Source organism: Podarcis pityusensis, assembly GCF_964106645.2.
Source record: "Podarcis pityusensis genome assembly, chromosome: Z".
Classification (NCBI taxonomy): domain Eukaryota; kingdom Metazoa; phylum Chordata; class Lepidosauria; order Squamata; family Lacertidae; genus Podarcis; species Podarcis pityusensis.
In genome coordinates this window covers 1,287,005-1,314,396 of record NC_138044.1, presented here as the reverse complement: position 1 = coordinate 1,314,396, position 27,392 = coordinate 1,287,005, and the positions used below count along the sequence as shown (strand labels likewise).

The 27,392-nt window shown below is 44.1% G+C and overlaps 1 protein-coding gene across 9 annotated transcripts in view; it reads right to left on the bottom strand.

Moving 5' to 3' along the window:
* The window catches only part of DENND1A (DENN domain containing 1A), a 270,241-nt gene that overhangs the window by 96,374 nt on the left and 146,475 nt on the right, over nt 1-27,392 (bottom strand). For 4 of the 9 annotated variants that reach the window (XM_080990837.1, XM_080990841.1, XM_080990839.1 and 1 more), the window contains exons 6-10: nt 27,070-27,139; nt 25,459-25,539; nt 23,237-23,290; nt 18,214-18,324; nt 5,021-5,121 (exon numbers count right to left, since the gene is read on the bottom strand). In XM_080990837.1, the coding sequence (XP_080846963.1) occupies nt 5,021-5,121; nt 18,214-18,324; nt 23,237-23,290; nt 25,459-25,539; nt 27,070-27,139 (417 nt within the window). Of the gene's footprint in view, nt 1-5,020; nt 5,122-18,213; nt 18,325-23,236; nt 23,307-25,458; nt 25,540-27,069; nt 27,140-27,392 lie in introns of those variants that run through there. The other 5 variants (XM_080990836.1, XM_080990840.1, XM_080990838.1 and 2 more) reach the window with 2 other exon arrangements.

Below are 27,392 nucleotides of genomic sequence, written 5' to 3'. Positions count from 1 at the left end.
CTCCTACCATTCACCAGCTCCAGAGCTCCTCAGAGGTGATGAGCACAAATTAAAAACAAGGCTGTTTGTCAGCAGCCAAAATCCACTCCGGCCGAGTGGGGCAAAACACTATTTCTGCAATATACATAGTTATATAAGCAAAAACACAGCTTGGGCCTTTGGAAATGAAGAAATGCCCTGCATCCTGCCACCTCCCAACGAGAATGCTGTAACGGGAGAATGCTGATTAAATGCTGAAGAACCCAAGGAGTCAGTAAGCATGAATATGGATATTGTGGACTTAATGGCAACATATTGCCCCATTCATTGCAGCTGCATTTTTACAATTAGTTTAATTCATTTCCTCTGGCTAACTAGACGCTGCGTTAACTACTCACCCTAGAGGTGGGCAGCTACTAATTGGAAAACTGGCAGGTGAAATTAAGGGAGATTTTAAGCCCAAATGCTACCAAGGAAAATATTGCTGTTTGGGACAAAAAGTATTTTTAAAAACTGACGCGAAGGGGAATCTGCAGCCACTCAGGGAAAGAAAAGACCAGCTCCAGTCATTAAAAAGGAAGAGTGTCACCAAAACCTGCCAGGTGCGGTTTCCACTACACACTTCCTCATCTCCTGAACAGTTCTGCAAATTGACACATAACTGCTGGCATGTATGATCCACGAAAGACACACAGATGCTCTAGGTAAAATAATGGAAACCGCCCCCCCCCAAGCTCTCCTGTACTATATTTGGGTCATAAGAGACTGGGCAGTGATGCCTGTACAAACTTTTATAAGTGTGTGTGTGTGTGTGTGTGTGTGTGTGTGTATATATATATATATATATATATCAGGTGAAAGCAACACAAATCTAGCTGGAAAAACTCTCAATCACTTAAATTTCTCCTCTACCATCTGCTTCTGTTTTTGCTCTTTTCTTTCTCATGTCACAGCTGCAAAGAAAACAACCAAACACCAACTAAAGGTTAGCAATCTAAACCCAACACAAAGACAAAGGAAGAAATAATAAAGATCCAATTTGTGGGATCCAAACCTCCCTCCCTCTGAAAGCCCAGGCGGGGGGAGGCGGGAGAGGGAGGCTCGCAGGTCGTGATTGTGTGCCCAAAAGCACCTTTCCAGCATTCACACCGTTTTCAAAAATAGATGGAAGTTATTTTGGGGGAAATGTATTTATGGCACACAAATTGATTTATTCAGACAAGTATAGCGTGCTATTATCGCTCTAATTAAAGTTCACATCAGCCTACGGTAATCAGTTGTTGTGTCTGCAAAAGTGCAATTAGATTCTTCCTGGTAATTATAGGGTTTTTCTAGCTATGCTTCCAGTTTGCTTACTTGGCTCGTTCATTCCAGTGCCCCAACTTCAGCCATTCCCGTTCCCAGAAGCCTTCCTGGGACAGAAGAGCCACCACAGCAGGTCGGGGGCTTGTTCCCCATTTGCATGCACCTGCATTCTGAAAATGCTGGGCCTGCGCTTTTGGCTTTGGTGGGGAGCCAGAGTGGACCTAGTCTCCTAACCCAGCGTTGCTGCTCCTGTGTGCAACACACTAGCATCCTGAGAACTCCTAGCAGCAAGCAGCAAGACAAAGCTGGCAGTGATGGCCTCCCCCCATGTGTTAATTACAGGCGGGCAGCCCATTATGCAGAGAAAGAACACCCGCTGGTCGTGCAAATGACTGGGAACTGGCCCTTCCTGCACCAGAGAGTGAAATGGAAGATTCATTCCTCCAGGAGATAATAGTTTCTAGATTCCATTCCGTGTCTCTTTGACATGGGGATGTACTTAACATTTAAATAATCCACAGAGGAACAAACCTCCTTGAAATTTACATGTTTCAGGCTGCTCACACTTCACTTAGAAGGCTAGTTATCCCTGCTGGTGCCTTACTCAGAAGGCATGGAGCTTATATATACACACACACACACACAGAGAGAGAGAGAGAGGAGAGAGAGAGAGAGAGAGAGAGAGAGAGAGAGATTGCTTAAGAAAATGCATGGACCAGATAATAAAATTATCAGCCAGATACCAATTTCATAGCATTTGTGGCTAATGATAGGGGCCACAGCTTATTTAAAGCAATAAAGTTAAAACTTGTTTAGAATTCTATATCTCGTCAGTGTGAAATTTCTGCTTGAATCATCGCTGGGTTCCCAACCTGCCCTTTTCTCCAAAAGCAACAACAATCCGATGAAATACAAAACCACCCCATTATTCCCCCTTGTGGTTACTTTTTATTTTGAACTGGTCTCCAAAACAAGATGTGAGCACCATGCGACGAGGCCTCACTCTGACTACACTGGCTGCCAATGGCACAGACAGCACTGCATGCCGTTTCCAAAGTGGCTCATCTGCTCATCTGCTGTGGGAGTTGCCACAACTGAAGGGTGGTATAAAATTATTTTAAAACGGCAACTTGGCACTGTTATTCCACACTAAATATTGCCCCAAGGGGAAACTCTTTAGGAGCGTTCACCCCAAATATCACAATAATGTTTCAGAGATTCCAGCTGTTGGTGACGGCTTCTGCATGTTGGAGAAGCAAGGAAACATGCCTACAAAATCAACAGGAGATGTGGGCATTCTTCACAGGTGCCAGATCGGGGGAATCACTCCCCCTGCCCCACCTTGGCCTAGGGGGACAGAATAGGGCAATGCAGATACTTTATTTAAAATGTTTATGCATTTCCAAAGCTCAAGGCAACTTACAAAAAACTCCCCAATACAACCCAAACTGCCCACATAGCGCACGTCTGATGTTGTCTGCCTGTGGAGCTGCCATGCAATTTCTCCATTATACGTGGACTGGCACCACCAGTAAGTATCTGAACCAGCCCCTGTGCAGAAGGCACTCATGTGCACTTTCCTGGGACCATTAGCTGGCTCCATGTTGGCATTCTTCTCATTAATTTATATATGAGCTAACAAATGTTCTTTACCAAACCTATCTAGCAAGGAAACAAGGCATCTTCCTCTTTCGCTCCAAGACCCCCGTGGGTCTGTGCCCGGGCTCAGCGGGACGCCAGCCTCCAGGTCAATCAGGTGCTCTTCAGAACCTGTAGGCCTCCTCTTTGCAAAGCCCACTATTCCTGCCCCCGCCACTCCGCTCCTTAGAGGGAATTTAACAAGGTGCAGCACAAAGCTAACAGGATCGAGAGAAATGGGAGCAGCGTGAGGCTAGCTGGCAAATTGTAGGGATGTTGCCAATAGAGTGGGGGGAGCTGAACTTCAAAGGCTATTCTTAAAAAACGTGGCAGGTGTTTATTGGTAAAATTTTAAGTTGCTGCCAAAGCAAGGAGCTTTATATGTTGCCTAATGCAGGCGAGGGGAGGGGATCGAGAAACCATTATTTTATTCTCTGCTGAGTAAATGTATGTAACTAACCAATATTTTTGCCAACAGGATACTGTAATCAAGGGGGAGAAATAGCTGGGTCCCCTAAAGTAATTATATTTTTGCTGCAAGTCATTTTCTCTCAGAGGCCCAAAGCAGCAAAACAGCAACTTTTCCTGAGCAGCTGGTGTGGCTGTCCCCAAACACACCACGATACTAATGATCGTAGCGGCAAAGTTCAGCTAGTTTTAAATTTATTAAATTTATCAGCCACTTCCCACAGCCAAGGAAGATTCAAGTGACTTACATTTTATATAAATTTCGTATCCCTTTATAAGGTTCTCAAACAAACATTTCAATGGCTGGTATCCACCAAACTCATAAACGAGGTTATGGCGGGACTTGACAAATTGACCATCTGTTCCGGGAGGAAGGATGTGTGGGTACGGGGGTAGTTCTTTGTGGTATATGTGGGGGGAGGGAGTCGCTGTTCTGGGTTTTGTGTTTTGAAAATGAATCTTATACAACAAAAACAAAGCAGAGTGCACTCCATAATCATCACTTAAAAACAAAGGTATCCTCCTCTCACCTACTGCAAGAATGAACACCAACCAGGTCACTAAAAGCCATAGCACTATTGTTTGTTGAAATGCCTGGGGAAATAAATACGCCTTCCCCTGACTCCGAAAAGCGGACAGTGCTGAAGGGCCGGTGAGCTTCCCTCCCTCCATAAACAAGAGGCTGCCACAGAGAGGGGCCTGCTCCCTTGTCGCCACCCTCCAGACATCTATTGGAAGGGAGACACAGAGAAAGGCCTCAGATGCCAATTTTAGGACCCATGTAGATTCATATGGGTGAAGGGGTTTCTCTTGAGGTGTTGGGGTTTTCCTGAATTCAGCCTGATACCACACAGAAAACATGCAAGAACAGTCACCCCATCACCCCCTGAGAGCTCAACACAGGGGGGGGAAATGTGTCCGTGACTTGAGGGCATCAAAGGTGTAAAAAAGCTGCATCTCCTGTTCTTAAAATGGCACGTCTGTCTTCACCCAAGGACTGCAATTTGAGAGATGTGCAAAGGCACAGTCAGAGTCACTTGGCTATAGTTAGCAAGGGAACAAGAGGCACCTGAGGAGTGGAGGCTGAGATAATGGACACCAAGAATTTGAGCAAACTGCCACTGTGAAAGAGGATGCTATATGCTATGGTGAAACAGGAATGAAAAGGAGCAGGTTTCACCACACACTCTGCAAACATCCAATTTTTATTTAGTGCAAGACTATCTGAAAGTCACAATAAGAACAGGTGGGAATTAGCAAAGCAAAGCAACTTCTGAATTTGAGGAGAGGAACTCAAAATAAAGAAAAAAAACCATATTGCTGATCTCCTCTCAACTCAAATGTAGACAGTGAGAGTATTCTATATGATTAAATTCCTTTATGAAAATATTCCATAGGAACATATGTTACAGCAAGTTACAAGTCCTGTACTATTAAATTAGGCCATGAAAAATCTGTATCTCTGGATCAGCCACTTAATATTCACACACACACATGTTTTTTGACACAGATTTGAACAGCTGCATTGTTAAAAAACCAAACAAAAAAACCCAAACCACTGAAATCTTTAGAAGTTCAGGCTCATAAGACGGAAGTTCAGTTTTAAATAAAAAGACACGTATAGCCTTACCCGCAGTAGTCCAAGAGGTGTGGAGGAAGGACAGGAATGTAAACATGTTGCCAAAACATTGGGTAAAGCATAGCTGCAGAGCCATGGATGCAGGCGGTTAACTGAAAGGCAAAAAGAGAGAGCAACATCAGCACATGCACACACAAGATGCAACGCTACTCCCAACAATCTCCAAGGTAGAGACAACGCGTCCTCTTGCCAGCTCCATCACCACCCACTGTCCAGAATGCAATGAAGGTGAAAAGGCACGTCTAACAATTGAAGTGGAATACAGAAAAGGGAGGCGTGAGGAGGTCTGGGAAACAAGCAAATGAAAGATAAGCGATTGAAAGACTGAATTGTTTTTAACTATTTTTATTTTGTATTTTTCTTTTTTCTTTTTCTATTTTGTAATATTTTGAAAATCCTAATAAATATCTTATAAAAAAAAATGAAAAGGCACGTCAAGTGTTTAAGACCTGACTGTATGGGCTGACCTTTGTCAGAAGGAGTTTATGGACATCGACATCATCATCATCATCATCAAAAACATGTTTTTATTAACAGATTTCCCATACCTTCAGTGTCTCTGTTTCAAATTGTAGGACTTTTCATACAGGTCAATTACAGCCAATTTGAGACATTTTTGTTGTAGACAATGTGGGGGTTTAGGGGGAAAGAGAAAGTGGGAGGGTAGGGGAAAATAGAGAAAGAGAGAAAGAGAGAAAGAGAGAAAGGAAGGAAGGAAGGAAGGAAGGAAGGAAGGAAGGAAGGAGGTTGGGGAGACAGTAAACTTTCATTCTTCCCAGAGTATATGAGTGGTGCTTGGTAGATAGGTATCTTATTTTTGCTGGCGGAGAGAGAGATCAGAGGGCCCAAAGTGTAGCTGGTTGCAGTTGATTGGCTGCAGGGTGTTTTGATGGGGGGAGGGGGGGTCGCTAGGTTAAGTCAGCCATATTGATTCATATGTCATTGGAGTGGATCAGTCGTTGTCTTTCTAGCCTGTGTATGTAGTAAAACGAAGCCACACCAGGGTCCTGTTTTGTTTGTTATCATGATAGTTTCAGTTCATTAGTTTTTCTAGTAGGGGGGTTTACCATACATGAGACTCTTTCAGGTGGTTTGCAATCTAACAGAACCACCTTCACCACTGGGGCCCGGTAAGGACCCCAAGATCTCCTGCAATGATTTTGCAAAGTTTTTTGCAGATAAAGTCGCTCAGATTCGGAAGGAGGTAGACTCCACCGTGGGAGCAGGGCTGGGGCAGGAGAGTGCTAGAGCCCTGTCTGGTCAAGTTGCATGGAATCAATTCCAGTCTGTTACCTCCGAGGATGTGGACAGGCTGCTTCGACGAGTGAAACCTGTCTCCTTGATCCTTGCCCATCCTGGCTAATAAAAGGGCTGGGCGATGGGCTCTGCAGGGTGGTGAATGCTTCCCTCTGTGAGGGAGCCTTCCCAGACCCACTGAAAGGCAGTTATTAAACCGCTTCTTAAAAAACCATCTTTAGATCTGGCCAATATGGTCAACTGTTGCCTAGTCTCAAATCTTCCATTCTTGGGCAAGGTGGTTGAACGAGTGGTTGCTGAACAACTCCAGGACCTTTATTGTTTGTTTACAGATAGTTGCTGTGGTGATATCATCTTGTTTCGATTGCAGTAGTCACTGTATCATCACCCTGTTCATTGTTTTTGAGTTGCTTAAGAAGACACATAGCTGGTGACAGGTCTGCCAGGGTTTCTGGCTGTCCACTCATTTGTTTTGTATTTCTTGTATCGGTATGAGGTTTTAATTTTTGCATAAGTCTATGAGGTGGTGCAGGCCTTTGACTTGCCTGGAAGCTCTGGGCTGCATAGTGGAACTCTGGGTGATGGGCCAAGGGGATCAGCAGGGATAAGGCTGAGGACATTGCTCCTGCTTTTTCCTTCCGTGATTTAAGTGTGGTCTGTGTGAACCTGCTTTGTGTTGTTGGGCTTTTCTTTAGTTTGTTTTGGAAAAATGGGGAGTTTAGGGACTTTAGAACCACTTAAAAGAGGTTGCTGTTTTTTAACTGCAGAATACAATTAATGGCAAGTCAACTTTTGTTTTTGTGTTTTTTTAAATGATATTTATTAAAGTTTCAGAAAAGGTTACAAAAATAAGAAAAAGAAAAAGAAAAGAAAAAATACAAAATACAGAAAAATAAAAACACTTAAAAACAAATCAATCTTTCCATGTCTTGTCTTTCATTTACTTGTTTCCCTGACCTCCTCACACCTCCCTTTTTTGTATTCCAGTTCAGTTAGTTAATTCAGCAAATCCTTTCCCTCTTTGTTTTTATCCTAATCCTTTAACTTAATATATTGTAACTTTAGATTCTCACCTGTTAACAATCCATTTTTACATACTCCTTTGTAACATTGCTGCTAAAACCACTTAACTTCATTCTGACATCATTCTAACATTCATTAATTTTGCAGTATTTCTGTAAATAGTCTTTAAATTTCTTCCAATCTTCTTCCACCGACTCTTCTCCCTGGTCTCGGATTCTGCCAGTCATTTCCGCCAGTTCCATGTAGTCCATCACCTTCATCTGCCATGGTTCCCTCTCTAGCCAAGGGATTCTTTGTTCTCCAGATATCAACTAAGTCCAAGTTGTCTGTCATCTCAAAAAAGGTTTTCGGTAGTCTACCATCCTTAGTGACTACCTGTCTTTGTGCCTTGTCCATATGTGTAGATACCACTCCGTTCATATCTCCCATCAAAATCACATTATAGTCCAAATAGTCCATCAAGGTCTCATGCAACTTTTTAAAGAATTCAGATTTCCCCTCATTTGGTGCGTAAACTCCTACTATTAAGAATTTCTCTCCTTGTATTTGAATTTCAATTGCCACAAATCTTCCTTGGTCATCTTTAAAGATAAATTTCGGTGATAGTCTCTCCTTTGCATAAATCACTACTCCTCTTTTTTTAACTTTATCCGATGAGATAAACTCCTGGCCCAGTCTTTTATTGATCAATACTTTTCTATGTAGCCTTATCACATGTGTTTCCTGTAGACAAATCAAGTCCAATTGCTCCTTTTTTAATAAATGAAACACTCTTTTCCTTTTCTGGGGGGAGTTGAGACCATTACAATTCCAGCTTAATAGTTGCAGAGCCATGATGTAGTTACTTTACTTTTCCTCCAACTGCACCAAGTGCCTGTTCCTGCTCTGTCGGTGGTATCACCTTCTCTGGGCAGTCTTTTAATCCAAAAGGTAGTTTTGCTATGTCTAATATTCCTCTTGACTCTTCTCCAGATTCTTTCTGCAGGTCTTCTCCGTGGTCTTTCAAGAATCTTTCTTTGTCATCCACCGATCTTATTTTTATCTTTCTTCCTTTGAAGCTAAAAGATAGGCCTTGGGGAAATTCCCACCTAAAGATGATTCTGTTGCTTCTCAACAGGGCAACCAAATCTCCATAATTGGACCTAAGGTCCAAAAGGTATTTCGGAATGTCTTTAAATATCTCCACTTTTGACTGGTGTATTTCCAAAGTCTTCTGGAAGTGCAGACTCAAGATTTTGTCTCTCTCCTCTTTTGTTCAGAGGGTGATCAAACAGTCTCTCACCCTGTTCTTCTTCCCTCCTCTTCCCAGCCTGAAAGCACTCACTATCTTAAAATCCTCCTTCTCCAAATCTGGGTTCCAAAAGTCTGCAAATTCCTGCGTAAGAAAGTCAGTCAGACTATCTTTCTCAAGTTCAGGTACGGCCCTGATCCTCAAATTCGTTTGTTTCTCCTTCAATTCAATCATAGACAATATCAACCTGTGGTCTTCAAGTTGCCTATGTATCGGTGGTATCTTCTCTTCTACAGCAACTGCTATTTCCTTTGCTTCTTCAGCTGTCTTTCGGGTCAAAGTAGATTCCTGGAGCAGTTTCTCAATAGTTTCTGTATTAGTATTTACCTTCTGTCCCAAATTGTTGATACTTGTAGTATTTTGATCAATTTTGATTGATGCTTCAGCTACTTGTTTACTTAGTTTTTCCAGAGATTCATTAATTTTGCCTAATGCCTGAGCTAAAACATCTTCGGATGCCATTCCTTTAGGTTTAGGTTGTACAAATGCAGCCCCTGATGATGCAGAGGGGCCAGATGTTGAAGCTCTTCGCTGCAGCCCAGCGTCTGGGCGAAAAGATCTACCAGACCTCGTTGTTTTTTTCCTGAGGCAAATCTATCTTTTCTTTTCCATCTGCCATAACACTCTAGTTAAAGCCCAAGGTCAGTCCCACGGCCAGAATTTGTTTTGAAGTGGAAAATTCCCCTGGCCCAGTTGTTGTTGTAACAATTTCAAGCTTCCTCTAGGGGGACACAGTAGCAGTCAAAAGTTGTTGCCTTAAAATAAATAACCTTTTTTTAATCCCCCAATTCACAAATAGACAACAGTTTCAATTTCAGTTATTTTCCAGTTACTTTAAAACCAGGAGAAGCCAGCCAGAAACATTGTATCTCACTTGCAGAGTTAGCTGTCAAAAAGTACTCTATTCACTAACAGCGCATTTCACAGTACGGCATTCTTATTGTCCCTTGGCAGCCCGATCCCAGGTTTTAAGCGGTGGATTTTAGCTTCCTTTTCTCTCTTTTTGCAGGGAGATACAGTTCACACCTTTCCCCCCTCCTCTCCTGCAGCCAAGGGGGGAGATCGCTTGTTTTGATGTTAGAATTATAGTCCTTTTCAAGCGTCTTTCAAGGTTTTAGCTTACAAGTTCATTGCTTTACTCTATTTACAAAGAACGGAAGGCAGACTTCCTGTTTATGCCTCCCCACTTCGGTATCAAATTACGTCTTTCTTCTCCTTTATTTCCAAAATTAACCTACTCACGGGTAGTTATTTTTGTAGCCAGATTGTCACAGGAAAAAGGTAGTGCTCTCCGGTAACGGCTGTGCGGCTTCGCTCCACGGAAGAAGCAGTTGACTCTCAGCACCACGCCGCTTCCCTGCTTCACTCCGGAGCCCGTAATTGGGCTCCTTTGCAGATTGGGGGGGGCGCAAAAGGTGCCCGCCGAGTCCGACGGTCACAGGCTTCACCCTGTGATTTTTTCAAGGGTCCCCGCTTCGCCGTAGCGGAACAGACCCGATTCCCGTAGAGCCAGTCCCTCCGGATCAGAGGGAGTCCGCCATTACCGATGGCGCCACCCCGGAAGTCCCGGCAAGTCAACTTTTGAAGGGGTTATGGTGATGCCTGTGTTCAGAAACTTCATTTAGGTTACTATATCCACCAAGGCATTTTCAGCAAACAAGATGGCAGTTTACTTGGTTACGTTATCCTATGGAAGATACCCAGGGAGAAGGACCAAAACTGTGACATATACAGAGTGTTATTTTTCTAGAAAAAGAGGTGCTGGAACTCACCATTAACACCTCCCTTGTTCTCTTAGAATGGCAATGGCACCCACCTGAGAGGTGGCAGAACTGAGTTCCAGAGAGTTCTAGCTGGAAAAAAAGCCCTGCCTATCCACTTCAACCCATTGCTTCAGCTCATTTTGTTCCTTATTCCAGTTCTGCTAGTAGCTAGGAGTCTGCTACTAGTAGCTAGGAGTCTGGATCCTGGCTGCAGGTGGTTCTCTACTGCTAGATCATAGCTGGATATAAGGGGGTAGCCAGAGATTCTGGGGTGCATTAGGGAGGAGACAAGCATTTCTGAACCTTAATGCAAGAAAGCAGCCACAAAAAAGAGAACAAAAATAGATTTCACCATTTGCTACTTGAAAAACAGATGGATTTTTAATCCTCCTTTTCTTTTCTTCCCCCACAATCACGCCCAGGGGAAGGCTGCACATGCCAAGTGTAATCCCTAGGCAGGTTTTTGTGACTGAGATACAAACTTCTCAATGTGAAAGTCAGAACTTTGTGCTTTGCTCTGGCTAAAATACAATACAGAGCAGATTCATGTAGAAATAGTGCTGCACAACTCTACAACCCAATTTCACCTGATGAAATCACTAAGTCATTCCTCTGTTCTGCTGTTTCTTTCCTGGCCCACCACCAAAAGAAATAGAGCTTACAATAACAGCTAATATTAAACCCCCCCCCCCATACAGATCCAACTCTTGCCTTTCATCATTTGCAAATGGCATCTATCAAGGGTTATTTTATGCCATTGTACACAGGGGGACAAACCTGTTCACAACAAGGGGTGTGGTCTTCACCTGAGCACAAGAGACTCTGGCAATGCAAATCTCCTGCTAGGAGAAGCGGGGGGGCGGGGAGAATGAGAAAGGGGGATCAAGCAGTTAATGGCCCCCATGCACTGAATACACTCCTTAATTCACCACTTTCCCCTACACTCCTTTGTGACTATAAATACTGGCTTTCCTAGTATAGAGGAAAATTAATCTATTTGAATAATAAAAGCTTATTGTTGATTTATTCACCAACTCATTCAGCGGGCTTGGTAAACTCAGTGAAAAGCTATACTGGAATTTAACTCAAAACTAGCAGATGTCATAAATCCCCATTTCAGTTAAGGAAAAGGACACACATTAGTTAAGGGAGTGATGCTTGAATTTTCCTTGAAGCTTGAAGCTGATTTACCATCGATTGTTTTATTTGATGTTTTAATTTGTTGTAAACCACTTTGAGATTTTTCTTTAAAATATAAAGCAGTATAAAAATGATAACAGCAGCAACAAAAACAACACTTCCACAAAACCTCTACTACATGCTGAAGAAGCAAAACACAGGAGCAGCCAAGCTACTCTCACAGAATTTGAGCTTGACTACGCAAAAACCGGGGATGTGGCTGGTGCTGTGGTCTAAACCACAGAGCCTAGGACTTGCCAATCAGAAGGTTGGCAGTTCGAATCCCTGTGACGGGGTGAGCTCCCGTTGCTCGGTCCCTGCTCCTGCCAACCTAGCAGTTCAAAAGCATGTCAAATTGAAAGTAGATAAATAGGTACTGCTCTGGCGGGAAGGTAAACTGATGTCTTATAAATGCGGAACAGTGCCGGTTCCATAGACTGAAGCAGTCGAGTGGGGCCTATATGGGGTAGGGAAATCTCACAGGTAAACTGCTTGTTAAGGGCTTTCTATATTAATAGTAGCACCTTGAACCTGGCCCGGTAGCAAATGGGCAGCCAGTGCAGATCTCTAGGCACAGGTGTTAAATGCTGACAAGGCCTCGCTCCTGCAGCATTCTGCCCTAACTGGAGCCCCCGGATAAAGTGTCAGGGAAGTCCCACATAGAGCGCACTGCAGCAGTCCAGCCTTGAAGTAACCAGCACATTAAGTTCTGTGGCCAAGCTTTCTCGGATCAGGAACAGTCGTAGCTGTAGTACCAATGTTGGTTGGTAAAAGGCACTTGTAGCCACTGAGTGCCAATGGCCACCAACTTATAGCATTGAAGGCCATGACAGGTGATGGCAATGAGGATGCTTAGGAATAAGGATGTGTAACAGACTAATCCCTTAACTTGAGTGTTTTTGAGTACAGTGGTACCTCAGGTTACATACGCTTCAGGTTACATACGCTTCAGGTTACACACTCCGCTAACCCAGAAATAGTGCTTCAGGTTAAGTACTTTGCTTCAGGATAAGAACAGAAATCGTGCTCCGGCAGCACGGTGGCAGTGGGAGGCCCCATTAGCTAAAGTGGTGCTTCAGGTTAAGAACAGTTTCAGGTTAAGAACAGACCTCCGGAACGAATTAAATACTTAACCTGAGGTACTACTGTATCTGCTGCTCTGCATCAGTTTCAAGTTACAGATTTCTAGAAGAAATGAGGGAGAGGGTCCCACAGATATAGAGAGAGGGGGAATCCTTAGACCTACCATTGTTTTCCTGTTGGCTTAGATGAGCAACCTTCCTAGCTCAGAGGGTAGCCAATATGGTGCCCACCAGATATAGGAAACTGCTCTCCAGTAACATCTGGAAGGCACCATGTTGGCTATCCCTGTCCTAGCTAATAAAGGAATAACCAGATTTAGTTGGGGACATTTCCTGACAGGATGCCTTGAAACATCCTGAATAAGGCCTTCTCTTTTAACCCTGAGTTTTAACACAGTAATAAAAAATTCTGCTTTGTGGTGAACTTGCAAGATCTGCACCTACCTGAACGGATCTCAACGTGTCTTATGATATTTAAAGCAAGCAAATTACTAGGAAATTTGCTGGTACTTACTGAAAGACACGGAGGAGGAGTTTCCCTTCCCTCTCACAATAACGCCATATACTGAGAACCTCAGCAGCGGCAGAAGCATGTCTATCATGTTTTTACATCTTATTCTTTACTACATGGCACCTTTTCAGAGCTGCCAAACCATCATTATATATTTACGTTAGGAAGGAGTAAGACACAATATCTCTTAGCTCAATGAATGAACTTGATTTCCTTCTAGCAAGAGGCAGCCACCCCCTTGCATAAACCACACAAGCAAAATGTCGTTGCGGATGCTCTGTTAATTTTACTAACCCAACATGTCAAAAGAATCTAAGTGGTAAGTACTAAAGCAAGTGTGTTAACAATCCTGGGCTGGGACTCTCTGAGAATGCCGCCCTGTTTCCAAACAGTGGGCCTCTTCGCAAAAGTGAAAGTGACATTTAGAGAAGCTTGCTTTTCTAGAGTTCTTGCTCAATGGACAATGATTTAATTGCCTCCAGTTACCCGGCAACATGAAATCTGTAATGACAGCAGCTGTAATGAAGCCATTTGTTGGAGAAGCTGTGGCTGCAACTCTCCAATTCCACACACACATGAAGACTGGATCCCCTGACCGGCTACTCATGAGCAGATGCCTTACATTCTTGTGTGGTAAGAACGGTTGCTGTGAAAAAACACGGGAATGAACAATTTTACCTGCATATAGTATGGGATGCATATCTCTGTAGGGAGATTACAGGGAGTCCTAGCAGGGGCCCCAAGGCTCTAGGCATCAAGACAAAGGTACCCAGCACTACTGATGCACAGAACGACCCATTCCTCATCTGAGGGAAGCAGATTTAAAAGCACCAGACTTCCTGAGACCTGTAATCCAAGGCAGGTGACTGACGGGGAATCTCTGTCAGCAATTGCCATCCTGGATTTTTTTTTTTTAGATCAATGGAATCTCAGTGTGATAACTCTGGATAGTATGGATTATTATTCAACCAGGGATTGCTTTTATTCAGTTTTGGGTTGTTTTTAACCCCAAAGGGAATATTTTGGGTTTCTGTAATTTGGGGAAATTGCATTTCTTTCTTTGTAACATTTGCATGCGTTGTACTCCATATTATTTCCATCTTAGTAAACCCATTTCATGTTTCATAACCCGTGTGGCCTCAGTTTAATGTGAATACCATCACACCCGTAGTGTTAAGGAAGCAACAGTGGAGCACGAGGGAAATTTTGGAAGCTGATTGATAAGGGGCAGCCTGGCAAATAACTGCTCTGCTATCCAGAATCAGCAAGTACCTCAAAGGAGGGAGGGGGGGCAAGTAGAGGAGTACACGTCGTTGTGGCCAGGGCTCCCCTTCCCCAGGGAACATGGGACTCAGGTGGCTAGGACGACAGTGACCCACCAACACCAAAAACCAAAATGAAAAGAAATAACTCATCAACGATATTCATCTCTCATCAGTGGCTGCTGCACAGAAAACATGCTGTTAATAAGAAGATAACTCCAGTAATGAGAGATTCTGTAAAAGCTGCAGGATTTCAGCAGGTTGGAAATGAGATCAGCTCCATGGTTCAGCCTCCAGTGACTGTTGGGGGTGGGGGTGCCTGAACCTGTATTTCCCAGTTTGATCACTCAGATCACATGCAGGAGCACTGCTGGTTATTCACTGATCTAGCAAGGCTCATTTGACAAGAAGAAACTGAGCCCAGTGCCCATTGGCCCAGCCCTCTGGAATGCTCTGCCAATAGATGCTCAGGAGACACCTTCTGTTCCTACTTTTAAACGTCTGCTGAAAACCTCTGGGTTCTTTCCACAATAGTTTTCTGATTTTAACCTTTTAATATGGTTTTCACTGTATGGTTTTATGCGCAATTGTAAACAGCTCTGGTATTTTTTATAAAAGAGAAAAAGAGGTGCCAGAACTCACCATGAGCACCTTCCTTGTTCTCTTATAATGGCAATGGCACCCGCACGAGAAGGACAGGAATTGAGTTCCGGTGAGTTCTGGCTGGGGGGGCGGGGAGGGCGGGGAGACTCTGAATAGAAGTATATGGTTTAAAAATAATTTTAAAAGCTTTTATCTGGAAGCACTCTTGAGTTCCAATAGCCTTCTACTAAATTCACTGGCTTATATTTGTAGAGAATGTAACAGGAGGGATCTACACCAAAGTCTATTTGGTGAACATTCAGGCCAAATCACAACTGCTGGGTTCTATGCGCCTCTTTCAAGAGAAAAATGCAACTCACAGACACCATGAAGGAAAAAACCTAATAGCAGTCATCTTCTAGAGGTTTGGCTCATTGATCAGCTATTAAGTGTTGATTCAGTCACTCTCTGTTCTCTACAACCCAAAACCTTGTTTCACTTTCTCAGACTGATAGGGCTTTATAAACCAGACAATTTCAAAGGACCACAAAGACCGTATCTTCACCTTAACTAAGCCTTTCCCTCTCTCATCTCCAGGAAAATTCCTCCCCAATGTAGGGCAGGTATGTGATCGTGAGAATGAAGAAACGACAGCAAGTCCCTGCCAGGACTCCTGGCGTATCTGAGAGTTCTCTGGCCTCGGTCACTTTCTGGTTGCGGCATCCTAGCTTCCGCAGAGGACACAATAACACAGCTGATGTTTACAGTGCTGACTTGCAGGAAAGTCACAGTATATCCAAGCCAGTCTTACAGAACCATCACTGTTATCTTTTCTGATGCATAGAAGTTGGGGGAAATACAGGAAAAGCAGATTCCCTGCTCTCAAAAGCTGCCCCACCAATGAGGGTCTAGCAAATATCTTGAAAGGGAAAATAGAAGGGAAAGACCCCAGCCTGTGAACAAGTTTCTTTAGAAAAAGGCAAGGATAAGCCTATATTAATATATCCATTACAAATCATATCTCTATTCCTGTTTCATAATAATGTGTTTTCTATTCAGCCACATGTATGAAAGGTATAAAAGCTGCAGAGCACACAATAATGGCTGAAGTTTGTTGCTGTTTTTTATCCCGTCCATCTGACTGGGCTGCCCCAGCTACTCTGGGCAGCTTACATCAGAATACAGAGGTTAAACCTTCCAACTGGCTTGCTTGTCACCAGAACTTGTTAGAATTTGGGCACAGAGTGCGTATTATTTGGTGTTGGGCCTAACAATTATTCATTCCCTTCACCTTCTCTATCAACAGGGCTTGGCCTTCCTTTCTTTAGGAACTTCCGTGTAGCTTGTTTCCCCTTTAGCCAACACATGTTTTGGGGGACACCTGTTGCAATATCATACAATCAAGATCAGAATCTGTGAGTAGAGAGTCACTTAGATACCAGAATGCTTGCCAACACTGGCAAGCAAGGAAACAAGAACTTCAGAAAACACCCTTCTGCAATTGAAGTCCATGCTATTCAGCATTTATCATGGAATTAAAACCAACAATACAAACCCACAATCAATATCCATTTACACAGTGAAAAGCAAGGAAAACTTTAGGGGGGGGGGTTAATAAAAAAAAAATGCACAAGCTTATTGACTGTTAAAACCTTGAAAAACACAGATCTAAACTTCTGAACCATATCAAACTGGGGTGTTTTGTGTTGTTGTTTTCGAGTAATGATGTAGGGCCATTTCTGGAGTGGATGGTCCTTTGAGTGCACTACAGCTTTCATCTCTCAGGTGCTTGATGGACCCTAAGTAGCATTAAGCCTGCATTCTTATCAAACAAAATTGCGAAAAATGCAGTTCTTATCAGCCACCATCAGAGTTCATCAAGAGAAGGTCGCGAGAAGAGCCACCTAAAAGCCATCGTTTATCAATTATTTTTTCATATACACATACACACACACAAACATACAGGGATAGAAAGATGGAGGCAGATGACACAAAACAGCCCATTGTTGCTAATACTGCAGAAATGTTATTATAACACACCTGCACTGAGAGGAAAAACTTTGTACTTCAAAGGCTAAGAAGCCTCAGTGATGACCTGCTACACTCTCAGAGTTTTTGTCAAGCTCCTATATGCTGCTAAGGTTGCCATTAAGGCACACACAAAGCCAGGCACATTTTCAGGCACTGCTGGCAGCAAACACACGTGGGGCATTCAGCCTGAGGCAAGGAACATACTTGCCAGGGGCACATAAGGTGGAGAGGGCAACCATCTCGGCCCAAGTTCTGATGCAGAGATAATTACTATTTTAAAATAAATAAAACTGCACCACACACGTAACTCACCTTTCACCCCAGGAAGTGTGCATCAGAGGTTATCCCAATTCATCCCACACACCCAGAAGTGTGGCCAGCCCAACAATCTCTCCACGGCACTACAAGCCTCTGGCCAATCAACCCCCCCATCTCAGGAAATAACCTTCTCTCTAGTTCCCATTCCTACTCCAGGAATTACCCTAGGGGTAATTTATCAGGCAGGAGGTGGGGTAGTAGATGGAGCCAGAGCTGGCAATGGGTAGAGTCAGGAGACAAAAGCTTTGTGAATTAACTAGTCAAGGGAAAAGACCACTCTGCTTCAACTGATCTCAATATGATGCAGAGGATTTTTTACTGTTAGTACACCAAAAGAGCTGCTCTGGAAATCACATGAAAGTAATTCCTTTACAACTTTAGTGTGCTGCACACACATTAACATAAATATATACAGTGGTACCTCTGGTTGTGAACAGGATCCGTTCCCAAGTCCCGTTTGCAACACCAGCAGAACGCAACCCGCGTCTGTGCGGGTCGCAATTCGCCGCTTCTGTACATGCGCGTGACGTCATTTTGTGCGTCTGTGCATGCACGAGCGGTGAAACCTGGAAGTAACCTTTTCCAGTACTTCCGGGTCGCCGTGGGACACAACCTGAAAAGACGTATCATGAAGCAAACGCAACACGAGGTATGACTGTATGTCCAAAACCAAACAATTGGTTTTCAGACGGGGGGGGGGGGCACTGTGTCTTTTACTCAAATTACCTAACCCATCCCCAGGAGTCCAGTCAGGGGGTGTGAAATGGTCTGTGAAAGTTCTGGAGGTTGACCAGCCTACCAGACTGCTCAGGGTTCCTGCAGAGTGCCCCAAGAGAGACTTCCCCGGTAGACCAAAAGGAAGCAAGCGCCTCAGTGTCAACTTACAGTGCTCAGTTTACTGCAGCAAATAAGGATGCGTCGTTCATACAGCATACTGGCGTAGAGGTGCAGCATGTTGTTCACATCTACAGCTACAAAATACTCCGTCAGATTTCTCTAGGAAGGAAGAAGGAAGAAAGAACTTTATGAATATGTTTTTTTAAAGGAGATAGCAGTAAGTTAACTACCTCCTGAAGCAGCTATTGCAACATCTGTGGAATGAGGGGACACAAGAACAGTTGCTGACAAGCAGCCCAGGGTTTGCAACTGCGGATTGAGGGGTTGTTTAGACTTATCCAAAACAACCCCAAGACATGGAGGGTGGGAATGTCTTAACACACCCACCAGGTTTGTCTACTGCCTGCAAGCAGCTCTCCCTAGAAATTCCAAACAAGGCTTCAAGGTCGGCCAAAGATACTGATTCTAACGTCCTCTGACTCTTCTTGCTGAGGACTTCCCAATCCAAGTGTAGAGCACAGGTGCCAGGTACAGGCATCACTCCACTGACTGTGCAAAACTGTGCTGATTTGTACCAGGCTGCTGGGTTTCAAAGCAGCAACAGAAGCAGCAGCTTCATAATACAGTGATCAGGAATAACAGCTGGGTGGATGGCCACCAAGCCAAGATGAATCACGTGCTCAAGAGCTCAGCAAGCAGGTCTTTCTCTTTTTTTTACACTGCTATAAAGGTAAAGAGCAATCACAAGCAAGTGTATTAATAAAAGCACATTTATGCTCATTATGAATTCAATTGAGACCTTAACCCTTTACAAAATGAAATAAACAAGGCAACACACACGCAGGTCCTCCCCCCCCCCCAAAAAAAACAAAGAGCAAATAGGATTTAGAATCATGAAGAAGCTCACAGAGCCCATTAGCACTTTTGACAGATCCAAAGATAGCTCTAAAATCCCCAATACTTGGCCTGAGAAGTTTGCCAAGAAGCTTCATACTGTGCTGAAATATGTTACACAGCTTGTTGTTCAAATACAAAGGAAAAGCTACAGACCAAAAATTAAGCACGGGGGTTTGTAGAGATCCATTGTGCTTCCAAAAAAAAAAAATCACATGCAACAACAAACACACATTGGTTAACAAAGGCCATGTCACTATACCAGCACCACTCAGGCCTTATTAGACAGCCTGAAGTGAGAAAGGTTCTATCACATCCAGGTAGGAATGGGGGAGGGAGACGAAGAGAAAGCAGATTTTTGTCAAAAAAACGTTTCAACTGGCATGTTTCCCCCCTCATGCCGCCCCCCAAAAATGTTCTTATCCCATCTGTGCTGATTAGCAAGATGTTTGTGTCTAAACAGAAGCCGTTTGGAAGCTGCAGTTGCTGAGGGCACAGTGACGGCAGCAGCGACAACAACAAAAACCCACAGCGTGGGGATGTCACTGCAGGCCTGCCTAAGGCACTGTGGTGCTGGTGATGGGAAATTCAAAGCACAGCACCTCCCGCCAAGTAACATGAGATACGTAATCCACTAGGAAGTTGTCCTACACAAGCCCCACTCGAAAGCTGAGAGTAACAGGAGGTGCACAGGAGCATGAAGCGAGAAAAGCCGATCAGATACCCCATTTTGGCTTAGAGGAATAAACCCCCACCTTATTGGACTCAAGGGGTTATGTGGTCATAGAAGGAGGGTCATGTGCCTGCCACTTCCTGGATCACAACTTCCAGTGATGTCATTGGGGCCGGGTTTTCTAGGGTACGTCTTCAGGCGACATCATCAATCAAACTCAAAAGGGCAGAGTTTAAGGATTTGACAGGAGGGGGTATTCTTATACTTCCCAGTGGACTGTGTCCCAGATCTGTCTCCTGCTTTGCTATTCATTGTCTGCCACTCTACCTTGCGCCATGGCAGGGCCACCTGCACTCCTTTAGAGATAGTTCAATATGTAACGGCAGGTTGATCTGGAGGTACGATTCAGGCCAAGCCTCACCCACAGCAACAGAAATTGGGCATGCCAGCAAAAAAGGGGTGCTGAGCAGTTTTGCATTTGCTATGCTGAACGAGCTGCACCAAGACAGAGGCAGAATGGTCAAAGAAGTTGTTCACAGAAGGCAAAACAGCAAAAAGGAGGTTGACAGTTTAATGGGGATTTGATAAGCTTTTGGGACTTTGTAAAAACTGTCTGAGCGTGACAGCAGTTCTATGAGACACTGATGTAGTAACACGCAGGAGCTTTTTCATCGGAGTGCAGGATTAGCCAGAAAGTGCTGAGGTCCCAGGGAAGGCCAATAGGGAACCAAGAGACTCGGGCACTCTTTAAGATGCTTTTGCTTTTAGCAGGAGCAGTGGGTGCCAAACCAAGGTGGGCTGCCCAAAGTGCCTGTGCCAATTTGATACACATAGGGTCTCTCTTTCCCCACACCCCCAACAGGGAAAGGATGGAACGGGGCAGAAAGGCTCCTGGAAAGCACCGTGTGCCGCAGCGCTGGGAGGAAAGGTGGGGGAGAAAGAAAGGGCCCACCAATGAGGCTCAGAAGCACAGGTGTCCCCAAGAGACAGGGGATTCCAACAGGGCAAATGGAAAACTAAACTGCTGTGAGAGAAGGTAAAGCCCTAACCCTATTTCCAAAGCAAAGCAAAGGGCATTATGCTTGAAGCAGTTGAGCAGCCAACATACTTTTGCTATTACTCAGCTTTATTCAGAAGGAATAAAGCCCACTAAGCTGCAGTTAAGCCTAGTCAAAACTGCAGATTTGGTTCCTAGTTGACGATTAGATCTAAAATGCACTGTAAATCTGATCTGTAACTAAGCACAAAAGGTTGGCATACAGATTATTAAGTAACATGGGATGTCATGAATCACTAATAGGACATCTCCATTCTTCTGTTTCATGCCTTGCATCTCTCCAGGACTACAAAAGCTGCAAAACTGGCAACTTTGCTCAAAGGGATCTAGATGACATGACTTCGATTTCCTGGCCTTATAACTGTTGGTACAGAGTTCTCTGGAAATATTAGGAAAGATTTACTAGCACAAAATGCTGCTGAATGTACCTCAGCTGTGCGCTAGGTGCTGTACAAGGCGGAGCACAGTGAGCATCAGGCAAACAAGTCGAGACAATCCTGGGGAGGCTGCAGAGTATAAAACTGATGAATATGGAGGAGGAACTAGCAGAACAAGAAGGAAGCAGCAGCCAGCCTCTGCATTCGTTTTGCATTTACTTCTCTTTGCTCCAAGACCCACACGTGCAAAGCCAAATAAAAGTTTATGGGGCTGTGCTTTTATCACTCTCATTGTTCTGTTGTTCTTCCCTAGTGGGCCTTCAACATCCTTAAAGCAACTTATTTGGTCACCCCTCAATGACAACATCATAGACACCACCCAAATCTGCTGTATTCATTCTCCAGCCCTCTCCCCACGCCCTGCCTTCTCCACCCCGAAAACGCACACTTTAAATGAATAGGTCTTCAAGCACTAAAAGTTGCACCCTCCCCACAGGCTGAACATGCAGTTTTAAAATCCTTTCCAAGTCTTCCTGGCCTAGAGCCGTTGGTTTTTATAGCATCCTTTGATTCATAAGCATTCAGAATGTCTACTGCTCAAATGTTATGGGAAGTTGACTCATGTGTTGGAATTCTTGCCAACAAGTGCTGGCACACAGAAAAGGCACTGGTGAAGAAGGGAGAAGCCTGTATCTCTAAAACCAACACATGTGTCCGTGCACATGCGGATGTGTGCACAAACATGTGCTATTGAGACACAGGAACCTAAACAAGAGGTTGGAGGGATTCCCGTACCTTGCTGTGGCTTCTTTGGTGTGCTTCTCAATTTACCCACCTGCAAACTGAACCTAGCACACTCAAAGATGTTCCTCTCAGTGGAAGGAAAAACAGGTTACTTGCCTGCAACAGGTTTTATTTTATTTTTTAGTGGTCCTCTCTGGGGTCTCAGACAGGCATCTTTCCTAGCCATACCCTGAGATGGCACCTATTGCCCGCAAATCAGCTATGGCCCCTCCCCTTTAGCACTGAAGCCAGGGAAGAAGCTTACTCTTCTGAGCATGCTTCAAGGGGCAGGGAAAGCACCTTCCCACTCACATGTTTTATGACAGGAGTGGGCAACCTGGAGGCCACATGTAGCCACTGTTCCTGTCCTGTGTGGCCCCCTGGTTGCCCCCGATCATCTTCCCCACCAAATTATGACTGCTGCAAGGAACATCTCTCTAGAGCAGAGCTTTCCAAACTGTGTGTCGCAACACATTAGTGTGTCGGCTGCAGTGTGCAGGTGTGTCGCACAAACGGTCCCCGCACTCCTTCTGGGGCTGGGAAGGGTTAGTTTAATCTCCAGTTTGCTAGTAAAACTGAATTATTGTGTCATGAAATGATGCAAAACTGAATTACTGTGTCGTGAATGATGAATGTCCAAAAAGTGTGTCATCAGCTTGAAAAGTTTGCAAAGCTGTGCTCTAGAGAAAGGAGGGCATACTGAACCATCTAACTTGCAATCTCACAAACATCTCTTCCAGGTAAGGAATCTGGTGTTCTTTACAGTCTCTGTACAAAAACCTACTTGGAAAAGATCAGCAAGTTGATGTTCCTAATGATCCCAAGGAAGAAGGACTAAAAACAAGTTTCCCAAAAGTTGTATCCAATGTCCAATATGCACCATTTCACAAACGTTGGTAGGTCAAACCATGTGGCTGCCTTACTCAGTTCAGGAAACAGCAGAATAGTAGCAGTCATGTTTTTGGTGGAGTGACCCCTGACAAGGCGCAGGATAAGTTACCCTGCCAATGGCAGCAGAAGCCAGGGAAAGTTTCTGTCTTTGGAGAAGCTGGCTGTTCAAACAGAAAGCACAAGCTCTCCATACTGACTCTTCTCCACACACACCCCATGTGTATATATGCATGCACACACATATACACATATGTGTTCACAATTTACAAGCGGCAGAGAAAATATATCCAAGTTGACACTTTCTTGTCTCTTTGGTTCCCCTGACTCTCCCCCCCCCCACCACCACCACAAACATGTGGGATCTGCATTATGTGACCACCAGAGAGCATTACTCACATTTTCAGGTATGCTGGGAAGTTCTCTGTTGTCAGGCACAGTAAAGTAAGAGTGCTAAAAGTAGGGAGCAGGGGGGGAGTAAAAAAGGGTTTATTTGTCTGTTTGTTTGCACCATATATTTTGCATTTGTTTAAAACATTTATGCCCTGCCTCTTATTCTGCTTTAAATTTAGTTTAGAACTTACATCATTTATACAATATTAAAAACAAAAAGGTAAACCTAGTCATACAAAACAGAAACATCCCAAAGCCCCTGTGGTGCAACTGCCAGCAGCTGCCCAAGAAACCAATTTGCTGCCAGTCAATATCTTTGCCGCACAAATGGGGCATGATGCTTAATTTATTTCAAAACTTCTTTCCAGCATTTGTGCCACAGGCACATTTGCAGCCACTGCTGCAAAGCTGGCGAAGAGAATCTGAGGAGGTTTCATCTCTCGCACAGAACAGCTTCCGTTTTGTGTGGCAAAGCAAGCTCAGGCAGAAGGGAGGGAAAATGCTGGGTATATGAAGAACCAGCTGTTCTGTTCAGGTGTAAACTGCAAAGCTAAGCAACATGCAATAACAGTTTGTGGTTCTTAAGGTGGCTATGGACAAACTTTAAGCAGCACTAGCAGCATCTGGTGGAACAGCGAAAGCTGGGGATGCAGGGCTGATTTCCTTGGCGGGAGCTCCAGGGCTTCCACCGCTCTGCGTGCTTTTTTTGTTTTTGGTTTTTTTGCATAAGGAACAAACAGATGGAGATTTATATATTCTGGACATGGAACTGCAATTCCTTGTAGCGTGGAGTAGCTACTGCTAAATAGAAGCCTCACATCAAGCTTCTTGTGATTTGCAACGATCCTGATGTTATTTTAATTCTGTACTGTGCTTTTATGAGGATTCTCAGAGTTTGTCCTATATCTGTTGTTTATCTGACATTTCAGCACCTTGCAAACAGCATATGGGCTGAATACTCTGAAGCTGAAGAGGCTTTGCTCGTGAGAGATGAAGAAACAGGTACAAACGCAGCCTTCACTCTCCAAACCTGTCACTATATTAATTTGGCTGGAAGGGGGGAGGAGGCCAGGAAAAGAGAGACAGCGAGAGAGCACTGGGAATGGAAATGGGTGGTGCAGATCGTGGTGCAAAATAAGCATGGATTCATAACAGGCTGGAAACAGGCAGGCAGAGCCTGAAACAAGCACAGCCTCTGAGCTCTGCTCTGACAGTCTTTCCCTGCTCCACTGCTCATGAAATGTCCAGGGCAAAGGGAGGTCAGGAGCAACGACCAAAACACACCTGCAAGGTGGCCTGTCCTCTGCATCAGAGAGATGCCCTGAGCAGGGACGTGACTGAGATGCCCCACACACCATCTGGGCACCTCAACAGCCTACGTGGCTAGTGCTTGCGGACTGAGCAAAGCAGTGCTTAGGATGGAAACTGGGGTGGGCGGTGGGGGAGAAGAGAGTAAGGTTAGTTCTTTCCCAAGTGGCAGAGATTATTAACTTCCCAAGCTAATAATCAGTGCAGAGAGGACAGACACAGTCCACTCAAAGCTCCAGTAAAGACACGTAACAACTCACCTAAATTGTCCTCGTTAAGATGGACTTCGAAGTGATTCAGTGTTATACAATTTAATGGAGGCCTGATAACAATGTCATCTTGTAGCTTGGTATGCTGTTACCATTACTGCTCCTTGAAGATGGGTGGGCCATTTATTATTATTAATTATCTAGCTATTACCAGACCTGGAGTCCTTAACATGTGCACTGCGCTGCCCAGAGACTGAGATCATCCACCAAAGCCCCCTGCCCCAGTTTTATTTTGAAATTGAAGGGTTTTTTGCTCTATTTGTTCTGGGGACTGTTTTCCTGAGTGGGTTTTGGTTGTTTTTTTTTTGTCATGAGTTTCATTGTTTGGGAGTGTAGGTGTTTTAGCTGGGTGTATATATATGAACTGCTTGCTCAATTATCCAAGAAGTGTACAAGTCCAATGAGATATAAAACATGCCTAAAATCCACAATCTAATTAAAAATAAGTACAAAGAACCAGCATTCAAAACCAAGATAAAATCAATAAAAGTGTAAAACAAATGTAACTAAATCATGTGTCTGGGCAGTCCTGCTGAAAAGAAAAAAATCAGCACGTGAAGCAGTATGGTAAAGGCACCTGTCTAATGCCCACAGGCAGGGAGTTCCAGAGCAGGAATGACTCCATGGAAACGTATTAGCTGTGATACTTACCACACTGAGATGAACAGATGAGCCTGGCTCAGGGATGGGTAGTTTATAAAGCATTTCTAGAAGTTCATACCACTGGCTGTCCTAGAACAAAAATAAATGTAGGGGGTGATTTCTAAAACAAGTGTTTTTGTTAACACAGATTGATTGATTGATTGATCTGCGACCCATCTGACTGGGCTGCCCCAGCTATTATGGGTGGCTTCCAACAAATTCAAACATTAAACCCAGTAAAACATCAAATGCTAAAAACCTCCTGATATAGGGCTGCCTTCAGATGTTTTCTAAAAGTGGTATAATTCTTTATTTCCTGGGCATCTGATGGGAGAGTGTTCCACAGGGAGAGCGCCACTGCCACCAAGAAGGCCAACTGCCTGGTTCCCTGTAACTCACTTCTCACAGTGAGGGAACCACCAGAAGGCTCTTGGATCTGGGCTTCCATATCTGGACTGGACAACAGGTGGAGACATTCCTTCAGGTATACTCAGCCGAGGCCGTTTAGGACCTTCAAGGTCAGCACCAACACTGTGAATTGTGCTCAGAAATGTCCTGGGAGCCAATGTAGGTCTTTCAGGACCAGTGTTATATGGTCTCGGCGGCTGCTCCCAGTCACCAGTCTAGCTGCCGCATTCTGGATTAGTTGTAGTTTCCGGGTCACCTTCAAAGGCAAGCGGGAGATAACCAGAGCATGTACCACTCTGGTGAAACAGTCCATGGGCAGGGAAGGTCTCAGCCTGTGTACCAGATGACAGTCAGCCTGTTTGTCTCTCTCATATATACACAAGAAACAGAATCAGGGCAAACAGAATCAGGGCAAACAGGCTTGGCATCCTAACTTTTGAAATCCGCAATGTCAGGTGGTAAATCCAGCTTCCACCTCAACTGCATGTCCTTCAACTGTAATTTTTCTTTGGTGCAATGTTTCTTTCATGTAGGAGGAAAGTTTATTTTGCATTTGGGGAAATAATAAAACCTACTTCCTCTAGCAGAGGCTGTGAAAAAGGTTGCTGAAATGTGTCTTAACCCCCTGGCTGGAATTTTTGCAATTTACAGTCCCACCCACTTATTACAATGGCAGTTATTTTACTAAATTTTTTTTAGTGTACTTTGCAGTATTAGAAGCTGAGATACAGGCACACAGTGGAGCATGGGGCTGGGGCCACTAAGGGCTTCCAAATGCAAGTGATCTGTTTGGAGAATGGATTTACACTGCAGATTTGGGGTGGGGATCATTTCAATGCAAAATAAGGTATGTAATTCCAGAAGCCACATCTGCTGCCTACTACAAATAGGTTGTGCAAAATTCTGAGAAACCTACAAGAGCCTTCTCAGGACAATTCAGATATGAAGCTGCTATGAGAAATCCCCATGTTTGTATATAAGTTGGAAAAGCATAAAGAGAGGTTGATGAACTGGGCAAAATTTTAGTCTTCTTTGCTCGGGAAGCAGGAAGTGTGATTTTGTTACTACCTATAGTTTTCAAGATATGGCCATTTCCTGTGTGAGTGAGCCCAAGATATAAAACATCACATTTGAACAGAGCCTCAGGTTTGGCCTTAAACAATGTTTTAAAGGTTCTCTCACCCAGCCAGTCACACAATTCTCCACAGTTACCTGGCCCTTCGCTGTATAGTCTGCCAAGATGTTGAGCAGTTTATAGAAGACTTCAAACCACGGAAGATAACTAAAAAGAAAGGAGAAAAAGAAAAGCACAGGATTAAGTTTTTCAAAACATTTAAAGAAAAACTTGTTTCACTTTGCAGAGTGACCTCAACAAATATAAAACTGCTATAGTGCTTGTGCGACACAGAGGCTCCTTTGCCAGGGCTCTGGCACCGTCACTGCTCTCTCTGTTCCCTTGAAGGTTTGCTGGTGTAAGATCCACTGTGGCAGGGAGAGATGAACAAACCCAGTTCTTCCCACCAGTAATGCATCTT